We start from the raw sequence: 15466 nt of genomic DNA on the forward strand, positions 1-15466 counted from the left end.
CCTGCTCTATGGACTGTGCAAGCCGTTCATTGCCGATGAAACTAAGAAAAAGATCCACTTTCTTGGAAGTAAGGATTTTCACAAATCAGTTCGGTATGCGTAAGGGTCTTTTAGGGGAGTGGAAAGATGTGCTGCGGAAGGTGATACATCCGGATCAGTTGCCCAGCCATTACGGTGGCGATGCTATGGGAATCGACGGAGATCCTGCCTGCGGAGTGCGAGTGGACTATTCACTTGTATCGTAACGCAAAGATTTGTATAGATTTGCCTGGGCGGAACAGTTCCAGAGAAGTATTTTCTTGCCAACGCTGGTCACCTTAGTAAGGACGGCGCCGACTGTAGACGAGCGACGATTTCGGCTGGTCATAAATTGGACGTCAATGTGGAGGTCACTGACCCTGAGAGCACGTTGCGGTATTAGAGGATGCTTGAGCACATACAGTTATTTAATACGCAATATTAGGTGGGAGTTTAGAACTGAGCAGAACGACATCGCTTTTGCTTTGATGTTTAAAAGTCAGCGTACCGGTAGTAGTAGTGAGGATGGAGAGTTTCTGGTAAAGACTGTACTCGCTTGTTTACACGTTTGAGTGAACTTATTTTGACGTTAGTTGGCTAAGGAGAAAAAGGAGTGTGACCTGATTCCTGAGAAGGGTCAATATTTGTGCTCGCAAACAGGCATTTGTAGGTCGATTGAAAGATTTCGTCAACTATGTGTAGCAGTGTTTTTGCAGATACACTAAGATTTGACAACACAAGCAGCTGGATCAAATCAAAGAAAATATTCTTTTACTACGATCTAAGTAAGTAAGGTGGAGGTAAGGTACATTATTTAACACTTTGACTTTATTACACTTTACGATATTTTTTTTGTGGTATAAATTTGCACATGTGACAAATTATACGGGCCGTTTCTGTTGGAGCCATGTTTCACCTCCGCTTTGTAGCGGCCGGCTTTTGCTACCACTATTCCCTCTATTTCCTCGTTTTAAAGTGCACGAGAGTATGCGAAGCATTGAAAACTCGTCTCGACGAATACGAGAAGCGCAGTTTCAGCAAGAGGTGGCGAAAAAAGCGATACGTCACGTCCACCGTTGTTGAACTTTCCTCCCTCTCTCCCAGATTTGTCGAAATGGTTCGAGGAATACTTGCAACTATCGTGGGAATCCATGCCATGCATTCATGCTCCGTCGATATCCTTCACGATCAGTAAGACACACCCACGCGTCGTCTCCCCCTTCGACGAATTGTCGCTATTCTAGAGATCCTTTCGTCGATTCGTTTATCAGTTTTGGCATAACGTTCTTTGTGTACGACATCCAAGCGATGTACTGGACGCACAGAGCGAAATTGGGTGCAGGCATTGTGGGCTTCATCGAAAAGAAGTGGCCCTATATTGTGCACCATGGAGTCATTGCCTTTATCATTGGCCCATTTGTCATTGTAAGGCATAGCATCCCTATCTATTCATACTAATACTCGCAACTCTTCTTCAGACGTACAGACGAGATATGGGTGATTATTTTTTTGGTTGCTTTATGATTTCTGACTTGGCTGTTGTTCTTCTCTGCATTTGTCTTCTAATGAGACAGGTGATAGGCATCTTATTTTGATTTTCTCTGCGACTAATTACTCTTGATTTCCTATAGGCTCATTTAGACGATGTCTACAATCTTTTGTATGTTGGCTGCGGCATTCTTTTGGCCGTCGTCTTTTTGCTATGTCGCGTTCTCATTTTTCCCTTCATGTATTGGAGATACGCGAAGTGGAGAGGCTACTCGACTATTCTGGAAGGAATGCGAGAAATTCCGTGGTTTTGTAATGGAAGCTGTTTGCTCATTTTTCTGCCTCAAGTCTACTGGTTTCTAGTGATTGCCGGAAAACTGGTTCAAAGAGCCGTTCGTTACGCAAACTCAGACGAAAGCAGCGTTGCATTGAATGACACAAAAGTCAGACCACAAATCGAAGCAGAGAGACAACAAGAAAAGAAAACGCATTGAAACAATTAGCAAATTGAAGTGTGTCACAAATTTCCTCGAAGGTCCTGCTCGGCTTCAATCGCTTCAAATAACGCTTTGAAATTTCCAGCGCCAAATCCCTAAGAAAAGAGAAAAGTAGGCAACCTTTTAAACAATGTAAAGAACTACTGTACCTGGTGATTTTTTCTTTGAATAATCTCAATAAACAACGTAGGCCTGTCCTGTGCGGGTTTGCTGAAAATTTGAAGCAGGTATCCTTCGTCATCATAATCAACCAATATGTGCAGTTCTTGTAACTAATACACAATGATATAAAGTAAGTACAGTGGGTAATTAGATCCCATACCACATCGAGAGACTCATCCACTTTGACTTTGGACTTCTTTAGTTTTTCTCGCAGGGCCACATAGTATGAGTCCGGAATGGTGAGAAATTCAACACCGCGAGAGCGAAGAGCTGCAATCTAGGCAGGATTGGGGGGGTCGGCATTTTTCAAGGAGGAAGGTACTGTACCGATTTGATAATATTTGAAGTATTGAGTGCTATATGTTGGACTCCAGCTCCTCCGTAATAATCGACAAACTCCTACCACACAACAACACCTGGAGTTTCTATAGCACTGCTGTTGGGCGCGCCTCTTACTTGAATTTGGCTTTTCTTTCTGCCATTGGCTGGCTCGTTGATCGGCATTTTTATCGTCTCGTCAAAGTTGGTGACAACAATGGATCGCAATGCGCTGTACTCAGTGTGAATCTACAGAAAAATGCAGCTGTCTTTACAGCGGGTTTTATGTCCAGATTACCTGGCTGTCATCTACAGACCAGAAACGGTGAAACTGAAGATTATTGACATACCTAAAGTAACAATGTGACCATGTAGTGTCAACCCTCGATGCGCGTACCATTCGGCAGCTGAAGTCATTTGATCGTCTGGCTGATTTCCGACCACATGATCAATGAAGTGCAAACCGCACTCTTTCCTAAGGACAATTCAAAGAAAAGGATCACCCACTGGTAAGTCAGACTGACAGTGAAGGCAATATAGGATCCACGTGTCGCGGTTCCTTGTAATTGGGAAGAAACGTTCCTTTGTAGTTCGTAAGCTCAATGAAAGTGTGCGTCGTATCGCCGTACTAGACAAACAGAACTTGGCAAATCCAAATGACAAGAAGATATGGGCCTACCGTTTGTATAGTAGCAAATATTACAGTTCCATTTTCATCTGATTCTTCCCACGGCTCTCTCACCGACTTGGCTCCCTTTTCAATGGCTCTCTGCAGAGCAGAAAAACTCAATTCGCAATCAATATGCTCCAAACGTCACAATGCCTTATAAATGCCTCGACAATTTTCAACTGAAAAGGCAACATCCTTTACCCCATCACCATGGACAACAAGATGACGTCCCATCTCTGCCACAAAACAGATCATTGTACACATTTCTCCTCTGGGATATCTGTAGAAAAGTTTATCCCCCAACCGTCATTATTCGGTTCAAGAGGTGAATGAAACACGAAGATTATCTGCACTCAAAGGCAATCTACTGAAACGTTAGGCTACATTGTCTTCGCATCACTCACATCGTCCTGCTGGATTGCATGGGAAACGACTTGTCGAGATTTCGTCTCGAGTCCTTTGTACCCAAACGGATGAAACCCGAATCGCACGCAATACCATTGAGACGCCTAAATTATATCGATGTTTCTCCTCCAATCCTCTTCTCATTTCATCCTCACCTGTTTCGCGTTTCCTACCCAGAATGAGATGTGATGAAACGCGATAAATTTACCAACTTCGGGCTAACGCAGAAAATTTTATAAGATTTAGTCTGCGTGGAACTTTTTGGCGCACCCTAGGGCCTTTATCTGTATAGGTAGTCTTCGAAGGAGAAAAGAAAAATCACGTGAGGATCCCGAACTGTCTTCGCGCGGGGTCCTTACCATAGTTTTCTGACGCGAATAGAGGCCCAAATCACAGCGAAAAGCAGAGCGGTTTCGGTTCGGTACGGAGAAATCGTGTCCGGGGCTGCGGAATCCGGGGCACTCCTCAATGGAAGTCAAGGAGCTCGTTTGCTCCTTGGACAGCGCCAGTAGCGACGATGCGACGCGCGAGGCTCTCCAGGAGTTCAAGAGAACGAAAAGCAAGACAACGGGAGCGGTGAAAGCGTTTCGCGAAGCAGGCGGCACGTCCATTCTCGTCGAACTCGTCAAATCGACGCGCGACGACAAAATCGCGCGCTTGGCCGTCAGCGCTTTTGCCGACTGCTGCAGAGAGCCGGGCTTTCAAGCAGAAATCCGCGAGAACGATTATTTGGACGTACCGAGTAATTCAAATAAATGAAATAATTTCAAAAATTTAACTACTAAAGTCTTTGTTTAGTGGAACTTCTCAAAGCCGAAAGTTGCTACGTGCAAGCTCGTTCTGCACGTGCCATAGCCAATCTAGCGAAAAATTCCCAAAATTGGACCTATTACGCCGAAAAAAATATAGTCGGTCAACTTTTGGACATGCTGATTCGAAGTCGGGACGTCGACTTGCAGGACTGCGGTCTTCGCGCTCTCAGCGTCTTCCTCACGAACCGATCGTCGCGTCGACAATTCTTCGATCGCAACGGAGTCAAATACGTCGTCGAGTGCTTGGGTTCGAGATCGCCGATCGTCGCCGTCGGCGCTCTGCGCGTCGTCGAGACGATGAGCGCGCGTCAGAACGACGAGCTGGCGAAACAGTTGGCCGCCACCGACGACGGATTCGATCGTCTCCTCAAACTTCTCGCGAGTCCCAAACCGAAAATTCAAATGTCCGTGGCGAGATGTTTGTCGCTGTGGGCGGAGTCCGTTCCGCAGGTGGCGAGTCGAGCGGAACTCGGCGCTCTTCTCGCCGAGGCGAAATCGACGACGAACGACGCGCTGAAGCGATTGATCGTCTTTACGCTCTGCACGCTGTGCCGTCACGCCTGGTGTCGACTCGAAATGGCCAAAGACGAAACGCTTCGCTATCTCGTTCAAGTTCTCGGCGACGACGACATGTGGCCCTATCATCACAACGTCCTCTCCGGTCTCATATGCTATTATTACGACGAAGACGGACTGAGGAATTTAGTCGATCTCGGCATCGTTTCGATACTGGCCAAACGACTGGGTAATATACTCGACTATACGGTGAGACGAGACGACAAGGCGCGTCGAAGTCGGGAACAGCAATCTCCGGCACTCAGTCCGTCTCCTCTTGCTCAAATATCTCCCTCCTCGTCTCCGCCTCATTTTTCTTTGGGTTCTGCGTCGCCTTCTCCTCAAACGTCTCCCTTCTCGTCTCCGCCTCGTGGCTGCGTACAAGTGTCTCCCTCCTCTTCTCCTCTTCTCAGCACTTCTCCACAATCGGATATGGACGTAACGGCCGTCGATTCGGCTCGAGATGCTATCGTCAAGATGCTATATAAAATTTGTCTTATCAAGACGTGCGTTCCCGCTTTCTTGCGAAGCAATATTCTTCGCACGCTCGTTCGCTGCGTTGCCGGCGCGCTCGAAACGCACTCGCACGCCTTTCGCATCCTATCGCGTCTCTTCGACCTATCCGGATGCTTCGAACACGTCGTCACGCTTCAAACCCCGTCGCTCGTCCATCGTCGACTGTGTCTGCATCGCGACGAACGACAGAGATGCGAAGGCAAGCGACTGATGCGCTTTCTTCAGATCAAAACCGAATCGGAGTACGGGCAGGGAGTGATCGAGCACACGCTACTCAGAGGATCCGAACGCGAGAGAAAAGCTTTTCTGATTTCCATGCCCTACGTGTGCAAGCAGAAAAGCGTCTGCAGGAAACTCTTTATCAAGCACAAGTGGATCGAATCGGTTATAAACATTCTAAGGCAATCTGATGAGAACGACGACAGTGCGACGATAAACATCTGCGGGGGATTTTCGGTTCTGGCGAAAACTCTGCTCGCAGAGGAAGAGGAGGACGTTGAGCCGTTGAAGAAAGTGAGGAGAAAAGACAGCGCTCCTTTTGTTTGCCGTTCCGACACTTTGAGCGCGACGGAACAACGCGTGGAGTTGAAACTCGACGGCGGAGAAGTGGTGACCTGTTGCGCCGAGGCTTTGATCAAATGTTCGGACTATTTCGAAGCGATGCTGACCGGATCGTTTCGCGAGTCGGCGCTGAAACTCGACCGTATTTCGTTGCCGGGTGTATCCTATGCGTCTCTGTTTGCCGTCGTTCATTGGGCGCAGGGTTGTTCGTGGAAATGCGCCGCGGGGAAAGGCGAAGGAGAGACGGACGCAAACGGACTGGATTTCGCCTTGGACGTCATGTCGCTGGCGAACAAGTTTCTGATGAACGATCTGAAGGACGAGTGTCAGTGGCACGCAGCGCGCCAATTGTCGACCGAAAATGTCGTCGACGTCTTCTACGTCGCGTGCACGCACGACGCCGAGCTTCTAGCGAATCAGTGCTGTCTCTTTTGGCTACGAATGGACGACTTTGTCGTTCAATGGTCGATTTTCAAGGGCTGGATAGACAACGCAGAAAGGGAAAACGTCTTCAAAGCTATCCACTGTTTATTTACGTCAGCACTAACAAGTGAAATGTCAGCCAGTGAACAGCGAACGACGCATTGATAAACGATTCGAATTGTTACAGTTGCAGCTATAAAGTGTCAAAAGGGAAGAGTGTCAGGCCACTGTAGGCCATTTTTGACGTACCAGTGCCTGCAAGTCGTTGGGCGCGAGCGGTGCTAGCGAATCAGGCGCATGGAACGCCACTCGTGCATAAAGTAGCGTTGGCGAGAACGCTCATTTTCGACGTCACCAGTGCATGCAAGTCGTTGGGCGCGAGCGGTGCTTGCGGATCAGGCGCATGGAACGCCACTCGTGCATAGGGAACGCTCATTTTTGGCCTTCCCGCCAACGCCACTTTATGCACGAGTGACGTTCCATGCGCCTGATCGGCAAGCACCGCTCGCGCGCAACGACTGCAAACACTTGCACGTCGAAAATGGGCGTTCCCGCCAACGCTACTTATGCACGAGTGGCGTTCCATGCGCCTGAACCGCAAGCACCGCTCGCGCGCAACGAGTCAGGCACTGGTAGGCAAAAAAAGAGGTACGTACGGAAGACAGCGTGTGGGGGGGATTACGCTAGCGCTTTATTCAACTCTTATAAGGTATTCTTAGCTCTCTTTTCACATACTGGTGACAGCGTTCATTGGGGACTTAGCCAAGCGAGGACCGACGTAATCCAGTACGATTCGTTTTCTCAATACCCGTTCAACCATCAAGTCCATTTTCTTCTTCCCATAGTAGATCTCAGCGTGAAATTCTCTCTCTTTCATACAGGCCTTCAAATCGGGTACACGACGCCGAGACAACGACGGTGCGACAACTCGTCTTTTAGCAACCGAGGCGTCGACAACGTCCTTATCGCCGTCGAGCGGAGTTTCCTCACTCGTTCTGTCCACTTGCTGACTTTCCACTCGTTCCAAATCAAAGCTAATACTCGCTGCTAATTGACGGGCAACTGTCTCAACACCCTCCTCTTCACTTTCAACGCTTCGACGATTCAAAAACCCCGATTTTGACTCAATTCTTTCGCGAAATTTCGCGGCGATCTCCGCGCCGCGTCCTCGTCGCAAAAGCGCGTCGACCTTCTGACCGGGACAGAGTCGTTGCAACAAGGCGACGGCGTCGTCGTTTTCCGGCTGAAGCGCCAACGCAGCGACGACGTCGTCGAGCGCGCCTGTCGCTTCGTCGCGCGCGTAACGGCAGTGCGCTCGACAGACGTAATAGCGCGGAATTAAACCGTTATTGTCGATCGCCGACGTGAAATGTTCGCTCGCCTTGTCGTATCGACCCGCTTCGAATTCGTTGACTCCCATTTCGCCGTGAACGACGGAAAGGCGAGATCGAACGTCGCCGTCGCCGCCCAAGTCCAACGCCTGCTGATAGTCGGCGAGACTGAACGCCAATTCTCGCATGCAATAGAAACAATCGCCTCGATTCACGTACAATCCCACTTCGGCTTTCTCCGCCTTGATCGCCTTGTTCAAAAGAACGACCGCTTCGTTATAATACTTCTTCGTGAAACACTCGACGGCGAAGTCGTTGTACGTCAAAACGAGCTGACGCTGAGCCGAACGACTCGTCTCCACATCGTCGTCGTCGTCGTCACCGTCGCCGATTTCGCCGCACTTATCCAAAGCAATCAAAAAATCGTCCACAGCTGACTCAAAATCGCCTAGACGACGATAAATCGTACCGCGGAGAACGTGATAGGAAGCAACGGAGGGATTCGTCTGTATAGCCGAAGTGAGTCTCTGTAGCGCGTCCTTGCTATTTCCCGAGAGACTCTGCTGAACGGCGGCGTCTTTCATCTCGACGGCTTTGCTCTCGATCGATCGCAGCATGGAAATCGCCTCCGCGTGACTCCCTTCCAGTTCCAAAGCGCTTTTGACGTCATAATAGGCGAGCGTCGTATTGCTGAACATTTCCTGCAATCGAGCGCGAACGACGTAGAGATCGGGATTCGCTCGATCCAATCGCAATCGTTTATTGATCAAATCCAAACACTCACCGTGACGACCGAGCGCCGAGAGCGCGACGGCGCAGCGCACGTGATAGCCCACGCGATCGGGTCTCATTCGCACGGCGATTCGAAAATACGTCAGCGCGTCGTCGAAATATTTCTCATCGAATAATATTTGCCCGTAGAAAAAATTCGCGAAGGCGAGTCGTTCGAATAGCGTCGAATTTTTCGGATCGAGGCTGTGGGCTTTTTTTAGGTTGAGTATTGCCGATCGGAAATCGGCGATCTGGATAAATATTTCGGCTCGATCGGCGTAGTATTGAGATATTTGGGGTCGAAGGGATAGGGCGCGATTCAGTTTGGCGAGCGCCGATTCGAGACCGTCGCTTTGGGCTGCCGCTTGGCGAGCTTCCGCGTAGAGTTGAGTTGTTTTCGCGTCGACGATCTTTGTCATCGACATTGAGTGCGATGACGCCGTTTCTTCGTCGTATCGCGTCGCGAGACCGTCGCCCATATCTGAAACGATCATTGAGGAATCCATCGATGATATTGGCGTTCGGATTCGGCTGCTTTCGGCGCTCTTCGACTCGTTTTCGTCGTCCGCACTCGATGCCATGTTTGTAAATTTAAAGCGCGCATTGTCGCCTGGGCGACAACGGACCTCAACCCGGATGTGACATCTTTCTTCGAGTTCTACGACTCTTTGTCAACGCAAGATAGATACAAGAGGCAAACGGTAGTCAACCTTGTTAAAAAGCTAGTAGACTAGACAATATCTGAAGGTAGGGGGTTCCCAGTCAGGAAAATGTCTTTCGCTGGAACGAAACGGCCTCGATCTCCGGACAGCGACGAGGAACTGAGCGAAGGAGAAGTTCAAGACCTATCCTCGTCGTCCTCGTCGTCTTCCGAAGCCATTTCGCAGCCACCACGGTACAAGTCTCTCAGTTAGCAGAGAAAAAGGAAAAAAAATCGTACCTGTTTCAGGAAAATCAAAGCTTCCCAAACGCACAAGATGTCGCCAGGCAGCTTTTCGAAAAACCTTGATTACCAAGCAATAGAGAAAAAGAAGGCGAAAAAATTGGCCAAGCTGAGAAAGAAAAGGCGGTGAGTGGGGTAAAAAAAGGAAGAAACAAAAACAACGAAAACCTGTAGAAAGAGGAGGAAAGCTGCAAAACGTCGCTTGCAACTCCGAGAGGAGAACGGCGACAAGCGAAAAAGAAAAGCGACTGACTCCTTTCCGCTGTCTTCGTCCAAAGAACCCCAATCTTCGACGTCGTACTCGACGTCCGTTCCTCCACGTAGCGCTCCATCGAATATACCCACCTCTGTTATTGTTCATACAAAGCTCTCTTATGAACCCGAGCTCGTTTCGCCGTTTGGTTCTCCCACGCCTCCGCCTCCGTTGATTCCGCCGCCACCACCGCCACCGCCGCCGCCCGAAGATGTTTCCCAGCCGTCGCAACCTGCTTCCGTGTTGCCAGGGAAGGAAGATCTCGTTCAGTCGATGGAGCTGGTTGATAGGGAGATAACGGAAGTCGAACAGCAAATATCCCAATTGGAGAAACGACTTGTGAGTATCAATAATTTGTAAACTTTCTAAAACGATTTCTTCTGTATTTAGATGCAAGAAGAAATGGAATTGTTGGCCGAAGAAAAGGCGAATGCGGATATGCCGCCTGGGTCGTCCAGTCACGGCGGCGATAAAGAAGGAAAGGATAGTTCGCACAAAGATGACGATAGCACCAATAAAAAAGAAGGGGAAAATTTATCAGTCGTTGACGAATTGACGTCCTATTACAGCGAAACCATGCAATCTCTTATAAGAAAGATCTATGCGGAAAATCGAGTAAGAAAACGAGATAAGCGAAAGGTATCTGATTGACTACTTGTCCAATAGAAGAGAGCTGCCGCCGCTCACGCACTGTGCAGTGTCAAAGACTCGGCACCAGTCTATTCTTCAGCTGTAAGAACGTTTTGACTTTGGATTTCGCGTACTCAATATCTAATTGCGTCTAGCCTCTCTATAATCAGCCATCTGACTTGCCTTTCTATAAGGAGAATCAAGAGAAGTGAGTGCTTTGCTTGTCAATTGTTTTATGTGCTAGCTGTTGTTCTCTTCTAGAGCCAAGGCGTTTCACCCTAAGCTCGTCGCCTATCTGAGACGAAAACGCGATCAGAAGTTGGCGTGGAAACAGCGCACGGCGCGTGAGTACAATCGGCTGCACAGAGAGTGGACGAAACGGGTCGAACGTTGGGAAAACGATCCGAGAAGAAAGTGAGAACGAAAAATAATGAATACACGCGTGGAAAAACAATTTCCTGCTTCAGGGCCAAAGAGTCGAAAATCCGCGACTTTTACGAGCGAATGTTTCCTGAAATCAAAAGGCAAAGAGAACAGCAGGAACGCTTTCAACGGTACAGAGACACTCCGGCAATAAATGATCCATTGATTGAGCGCTCTTCTCAGTGCGCAAAGGCCCCTAGATGGGTTTGCTCGTAGTGACGCGGATTTGAAAGAAATTATTGACGGTCTAAGGGACCAGGAAGTCAGCCAATACGCGCATCATTTCCCCCATTGATAGCTAATTTTTCCCTTTTGTTGCAGCTACTTGAAAAGCAGGTCTATAGTCTATCCGTCGAGCCACCTGACTTGTTAGACAGCGACGAAAGAAAGGTTCAGTTTATAAGCAGAAACGGTCGGTTAGCGTTGTACGCGCTGTGTACGTGGCTTGGAGCGTTTATGATAGGCTTCGTCGAAGATCCCATGGCGGATCACAAGCAGAGGAGAATGAATGCGCTATGGACCGACGACGAGAAGCGAATTTTTCGTGAGCAGTAAGTTCTACAGTAGTTTCACGTGACCTATTTAGTAAATAATTAAACTAGATTTGTCAAACATCCTAAGGATTTCGAAAGGATAGCCTTACACCTTCCCAAGAAAGTGCGCTTAGTAGTAGTAGTGCACATGATAGGAATTTTAATTAAGAATTTTTAGTCTTGTGGTGACTGTGTTCAGTATTACTATCTCAGCAAAAAGAAGGAAGGCTACAAGCAAATGCTAAGGAAATACTCGCAAGCGAAGCGTCGAACGAAAGTTGTTCAGTCGAGACCACAGGTGAGTTTCACAAGTGTCTTCTTGTCGAAAGAGCGAAAGGAGGTCTCGCAGTTGGCTGCGGGCATGGAAGAGAAAACGAAAGAAATCGCCGAAAGACGGTAACAAACGGGTTTCTATTTAGATCTCTCATTTTTCATTGATTATCTGCCCAGGGAACACGGCGTCTTTGGAATTGAACAGGATTCGGGAAGAATAAGTACGCTCGCAAACAGTCGCTGTACAAACGCGTTAATGTTGATTTTTTTCTTCAGCCTACACTGTTCCCAACTGGAAAGAGGAAGAAATCGAAGCCATGAAAGAAGGTGAAGCAGGTGTAATATCTTTTCAGTTACGTGCACGGTTCAATTGTTTTTAGGGTTGAGAGAATGGGGCAAAGACTGGCCGACAATTTCAAATAGAATCGGCACGAAGACGGAACACCAGTGCCGCAGCTTCTTCACCCATTACAAACGGAAGCTTCATCTAGTCAGCTATCTGAACGAATACAAAGCGAGAGAAAAGGCACGTTAACGTTGTCTTTACACCCCTTCACGCCCTTTTTTCTCCTCCAGGCTGTGGGAATGAGGTACGCAACAGCGGAAGAGGACGAAAAGGAGAAGAAAACTGACGACGCAGCGACTCTTTCTCGGCCTTCTAGTCTTCAAGGTGAATTTTACCTGTAACGACACCTCGACTCCTTTTTTGGGAACCCTCTCTTTGTCTAAGATATTCTACTTCTTTCTCGCGAAAATATCAGTCTTCCTTCGGACGAAACATCGAATCTCGCCGACTCCGCCGCGCGAACGGCGCTCACGCCCACGCCGGAACAAGAACAATTTAAAAAGTTCATCAACCTCGCCGCGTCCGTCGTCCACGACTACGAAAGCTCGCGTCAATCGACAGGCGATGCTTTAGCAGAAGAGCAACCGAAAGAAGAAAGTTTGCAACTAACGCCGCCGCCGCCGCCTCCACCACCGTCGTCCGTCAGAGTCCACTTCTCTGGCATTCTTACCGAGCCATCGTCGTCGTCGTCCTCCTCCTCCGTCTTGACGGCAGTAGTTTCTACCGCACCGGAATTGGTGACGGCAACGGTGACTGCTGCATCGTCGCCGTCAATAGTAAACAAACCAATTCTTGTCGCTTCTCCTCCTCCTCCACCTCCATCTATCTTTAAGCCGTCGGTTGAGCAAGTACTTCAACTATCCTTTGCTTCGTCTGCGTCACATTCGGCGGCTCCTGTGTTGCCGCCTCTTATTCCCCTCGCCGTTTCGGCGAATTCGGCACCGGTTGAGCCGCCCGAGACGCCGACTGTCGTGAAACTCGCTCTACAAGGCGTCCCATTCGAGGCAGATCCCACCGTCTCTGCTGACAATGAGAGCAGTCACCGCCGAGAATCGGAGATTGACGTTAAAGAAGACGGCGTCGAGGAGCTGAAACTATCCAAAGACGACAATGTCATACAGAAGGACGACGATGAAGTGACGAGCGAAAAAATCACAGAATCTGATGGCGACGACGGTGGTAGAAAGAGCGATGAAAGCGTGGCGGACAGCGAGGAGTCACACGAAGAAGGAGAAATTATTGGTGACGAGGAAGAGATGGAACGAGACGAGGATGCGGAGAAATCAGTTCACGACGACGAAAAGGGGAGCGAAAGCGACGTCGTCGTCGTCCTATCGACGTCCTCCGAGACCAGGAAGCCTTTCGTCGACGAACCAGCGGAACAAGCGACTGCGGGAAGCGACGGCGACAAGGAGGAACTGTGGAGTAGTCAAGAGGACTGCGGAAGTTTGTATCAGGAAGAAGAGACCGCTCATTGCGGAGGAATGACACCAGAAGAGGAAAAGAAAGACGATGAACGTGCGACGCGAATGGAAGCCGCTCGAGAAGAAAGGGCAAAGGAGAGATCAGAAGTCCTAACGTCGTCACAAGAGAACAGTGAAACGTCTTCGATACGGCACGCCGAGGACGAGTCGGCGTTCCAGTACGAAGCGATCTCGCCTCCGGATTCGATGACTTCCAGCATAGGCGACGGCGGCGACGATCGATCGACACTACCCGTCTCCTCACCCTTTCTCAGCACCACGCCAACGGAATCGGGAACGCTGAGTCCCTCCTATTCAAGTCCCTATCTCGCTGCAACGAAAGAGAAACGCTATGTACCACTCTTAGAAGCTATAAGTTCTGAAGAAGAAGACTAAAGGCTTAATTAAGGTACATGCAGTTAGCTAAGATATGCGCAGTTAGCCGGAGAAAACCTCCACTACACGTTCAATAGGTTTACGACACACTGGACAACATTGACCTTGCTTTTTCACTTCCTTTGCGCATCCCAGGCAGCATACTAGGTGTGACGTCTTTCCGTGAAGAAAAAGAGCGTTTCTCTTCTTGTCCATGCATATTACACAGGTCTTGGACTCGTCGTATTCAAACTCGCCTTCCTTTACCCTTGTCGTTGCAGGATCCTGGACTTTGACGAAAAACGGCGGCGGATCGAGATTAATGCAACGCTGGCACAAATCGAAATCGCACTCGCTGCAGTGCCACATGTATCGTTCGCCCGTCAAGTGCGACATGCGCTTGCACGAGTCACATATCCACCTGCCACTATAAGAAGGATAGACAGCTTGTCCCTCAGCCAATTTCAACTCGTGCTTGTGAAGATGACTCTTCCGCCCCTTGAAGCACGTCTGACACAAATCAAACTTGCACTTGGAACAATGATAAGGTCGCTGATCGGCCATCAGAGTGCTCGTCTTTTGACAGTGATCGCACCTCCACGCTCCCCTGTACATCGCCTCAGGATAACAGACGCTGCCCTCCGCCAAAACGAGGGGATGCACGTGGAGCGGATGTGCGCATGCGAAATAGCAATTGCTGCACAGATCGTACTTGCATGCGGCACAGTGGTACGAAATCGCTTCCGGGTTCCACTTCCGGCAACGATTGCACGTCCAAGTCGCTTTGGGACCGTACACGTCCGGGCTGCGCGGTTCGACCTTTGCGAGAGGGTGAGGATGATGCGTTTTCGCGACGATGCCGTAACAGTCGTTGCACAGATCGAAGGAGCACTCGTCGCAATGCCAAGGCGACGGGTTTTTCCCCGTAAGTGTCAGTAACGCGCTGCTGTGCATCTTACACACGTCGCAGAACCATCGGCCGCGCGACGACGGATAGATTTCTTCGGCGACTCGTTTTTTTAGGCAGTGACGATGATAGGGATGTTCCGTCAACGAGGGAAGAGTCGTCGGCAAGAACGACGCCATGTCGCGTACGGGTTTGATTGTTGATCCCGTATGCGAAATGGCCGAAGGCGGCGTGAAAGCCACTCTAAAAGAACTCCACGGTCTCGTGAAAAAGACGCAGGTATGCGAGACGCATTTGCACTGCCCGAGACATCATCCTGTCGAAGGAACATCGCGTCGCCGCTGAAACTACAATCACAAACATACACCGGACTCAAGACAAAATGAAAAACGAAGCAAAAGGCATTCCAAGCAATTCTAGAGCTCTCCGAGATCTTCTAACCCTTTTATTGACAGTGTCAACCTATTTCAAGAACAAATTGAAGACTCTCTATCAGAATGGAATAGAAGATGCACGAAAGGAAGCCGAGTAACCAGAAATCGTTGCTTTGATCGCCGAAAGTACAAAGAGGGGGGGTGAATTTGGCTAGGCTCTTGCAACAATGTCTTGATAAAATCAACGAAGTGAAAACCGTGAAAGTAAAAACAGCATCACTAAGCAAATCAGTGCTTTTTGTAAACGGTAATAAGGTACCTCGCTACTTGGAGCACATTAAAAACTAGTTCTCCTTTCTTAGATTCAGACATCAGGTGCGCAGATTGTCTTCCAGAAAGGTAAACGTGCATTTTAATTC

The 15466-nt window shown here is 49.0% G+C and overlaps 7 protein-coding genes across 9 annotated transcripts; 4 read left to right on the plus strand and 3 right to left on the minus strand.

The window, feature by feature from the left end:
- LOC136187668 (SEC14-like protein 2) lies at window positions 1–916 on the plus strand (the record flags this gene model as incomplete). Its single annotated transcript, XM_065975317.1, is given in 6 exon segments — window positions 1–68; window positions 115–215; window positions 263–414; window positions 464–557; window positions 612–684; window positions 735–916. Coding segments are annotated over 6 exon segments (565 nt in total), but the record flags the coding sequence as incomplete, so codon positions are not given.
- Window positions 917–2203, plus strand: LOC136187671 (TLC domain-containing protein 3A-like). The gene is made up of 5 exons (XM_065975321.1): window positions 917–1062; window positions 1123–1209; window positions 1263–1443; window positions 1497–1592; window positions 1650–2203. Exons 1-5 carry the CDS (start codon window positions 926–928, stop codon window positions 1998–2000), a joined length of 852 nt encoding a protein of 283 aa, XP_065831393.1. The 5' UTR covers window positions 917–925; the 3' UTR covers window positions 2001–2203.
- LOC136187667 (4-hydroxyphenylpyruvate dioxygenase-like) lies at window positions 1914–4010 on the minus strand. Its single transcript, XM_065975316.1, has 15 exons — window positions 3918–4010; window positions 3829–3855; window positions 3714–3776; window positions 3558–3662; window positions 3458–3500; window positions 3307–3389; window positions 3163–3252; window positions 3008–3111; window positions 2881–2958; window positions 2782–2833; window positions 2622–2732; window positions 2493–2564; window positions 2326–2442; window positions 2153–2275; window positions 1914–2098 (listed from the first exon to the last, which is right to left on the minus strand). Exons 1-15 carry the CDS (start codon window positions 3918–3920, stop codon window positions 2024–2026), a joined length of 1146 nt encoding a protein of 381 aa, XP_065831388.1. The 5' UTR covers window positions 3921–4010; the 3' UTR covers window positions 1914–2023.
- A 7-nt stretch (window positions 4011–4017) lies between these two features.
- Window positions 4018–6644, plus strand: LOC136187663 (armadillo repeat-containing protein 5-like). Its single transcript, XM_065975313.1, has 2 exons — window positions 4018–4300; window positions 4357–6644. Exons 1-2 carry the CDS (start codon window positions 4027–4029, stop codon window positions 6588–6590), a joined length of 2508 nt encoding a protein of 835 aa, XP_065831385.1. The 5' UTR covers window positions 4018–4026; the 3' UTR covers window positions 6591–6644.
- Window positions 6645–7073: 429 nt separating this feature from the next.
- On the minus strand, window positions 7074–9115 carry LOC136187664 (tetratricopeptide repeat protein 16-like). The gene has a single exon (XM_065975314.1). It carries the CDS (start codon window positions 9106–9108, stop codon window positions 7153–7155), a length of 1956 nt encoding a protein of 651 aa, XP_065831386.1. The 5' UTR covers window positions 9109–9115; the 3' UTR covers window positions 7074–7152.
- A 9-nt stretch (window positions 9116–9124) lies between these two features.
- Window positions 9125–13985, plus strand: LOC136187660 (nuclear receptor corepressor 2-like). Of its 3 annotated transcripts, XM_065975309.1 has the most exons (20): window positions 9125–9228; window positions 9279–9422; window positions 9477–9596; window positions 9645–10062; window positions 10114–10338; window positions 10390–10455; window positions 10509–10561; window positions 10615–10767; window positions 10821–10907; window positions 10960–11038; window positions 11098–11188; window positions 11240–11327; window positions 11379–11433; window positions 11488–11607; window positions 11659–11705; window positions 11760–11803; window positions 11859–11909; window positions 11963–12108; window positions 12159–12252; window positions 12313–13985. In XM_065975309.1, exons 2-20 carry the CDS (start codon window positions 9298–9300, stop codon window positions 13785–13787), a joined length of 3537 nt encoding a protein of 1178 aa, XP_065831381.1. In that variant the 5' UTR covers window positions 9125–9228; window positions 9279–9297; the 3' UTR covers window positions 13788–13985. The 3 variants fall into 3 exon arrangements, with proteins under 3 accessions (XP_065831381.1, XP_065831379.1, XP_065831380.1); XM_065975307.1 differs by having other exon boundaries at window positions 11488–11705; XM_065975308.1 differs by having other exon boundaries at window positions 9165–9228; window positions 9275–9422; window positions 11488–11705.
- LOC136187669 (uncharacterized) lies at window positions 13769–14865 on the minus strand. Its single transcript, XM_065975318.1, has one exon. It carries the CDS (start codon window positions 14850–14852, stop codon window positions 13830–13832), a length of 1023 nt encoding a protein of 340 aa, XP_065831390.1. The 5' UTR covers window positions 14853–14865; the 3' UTR covers window positions 13769–13829.
- Window positions 14866–15466: the final 601 nt, after the last annotated feature.

The sequence above is a fragment of the Oscarella lobularis genome, chromosome 5 (assembly GCF_947507565.1).
Source record: "Oscarella lobularis chromosome 5, ooOscLobu1.1, whole genome shotgun sequence".
Taxonomy (NCBI): Eukaryota; Metazoa; Porifera; class Homoscleromorpha; order Homosclerophorida; family Oscarellidae; genus Oscarella; species Oscarella lobularis.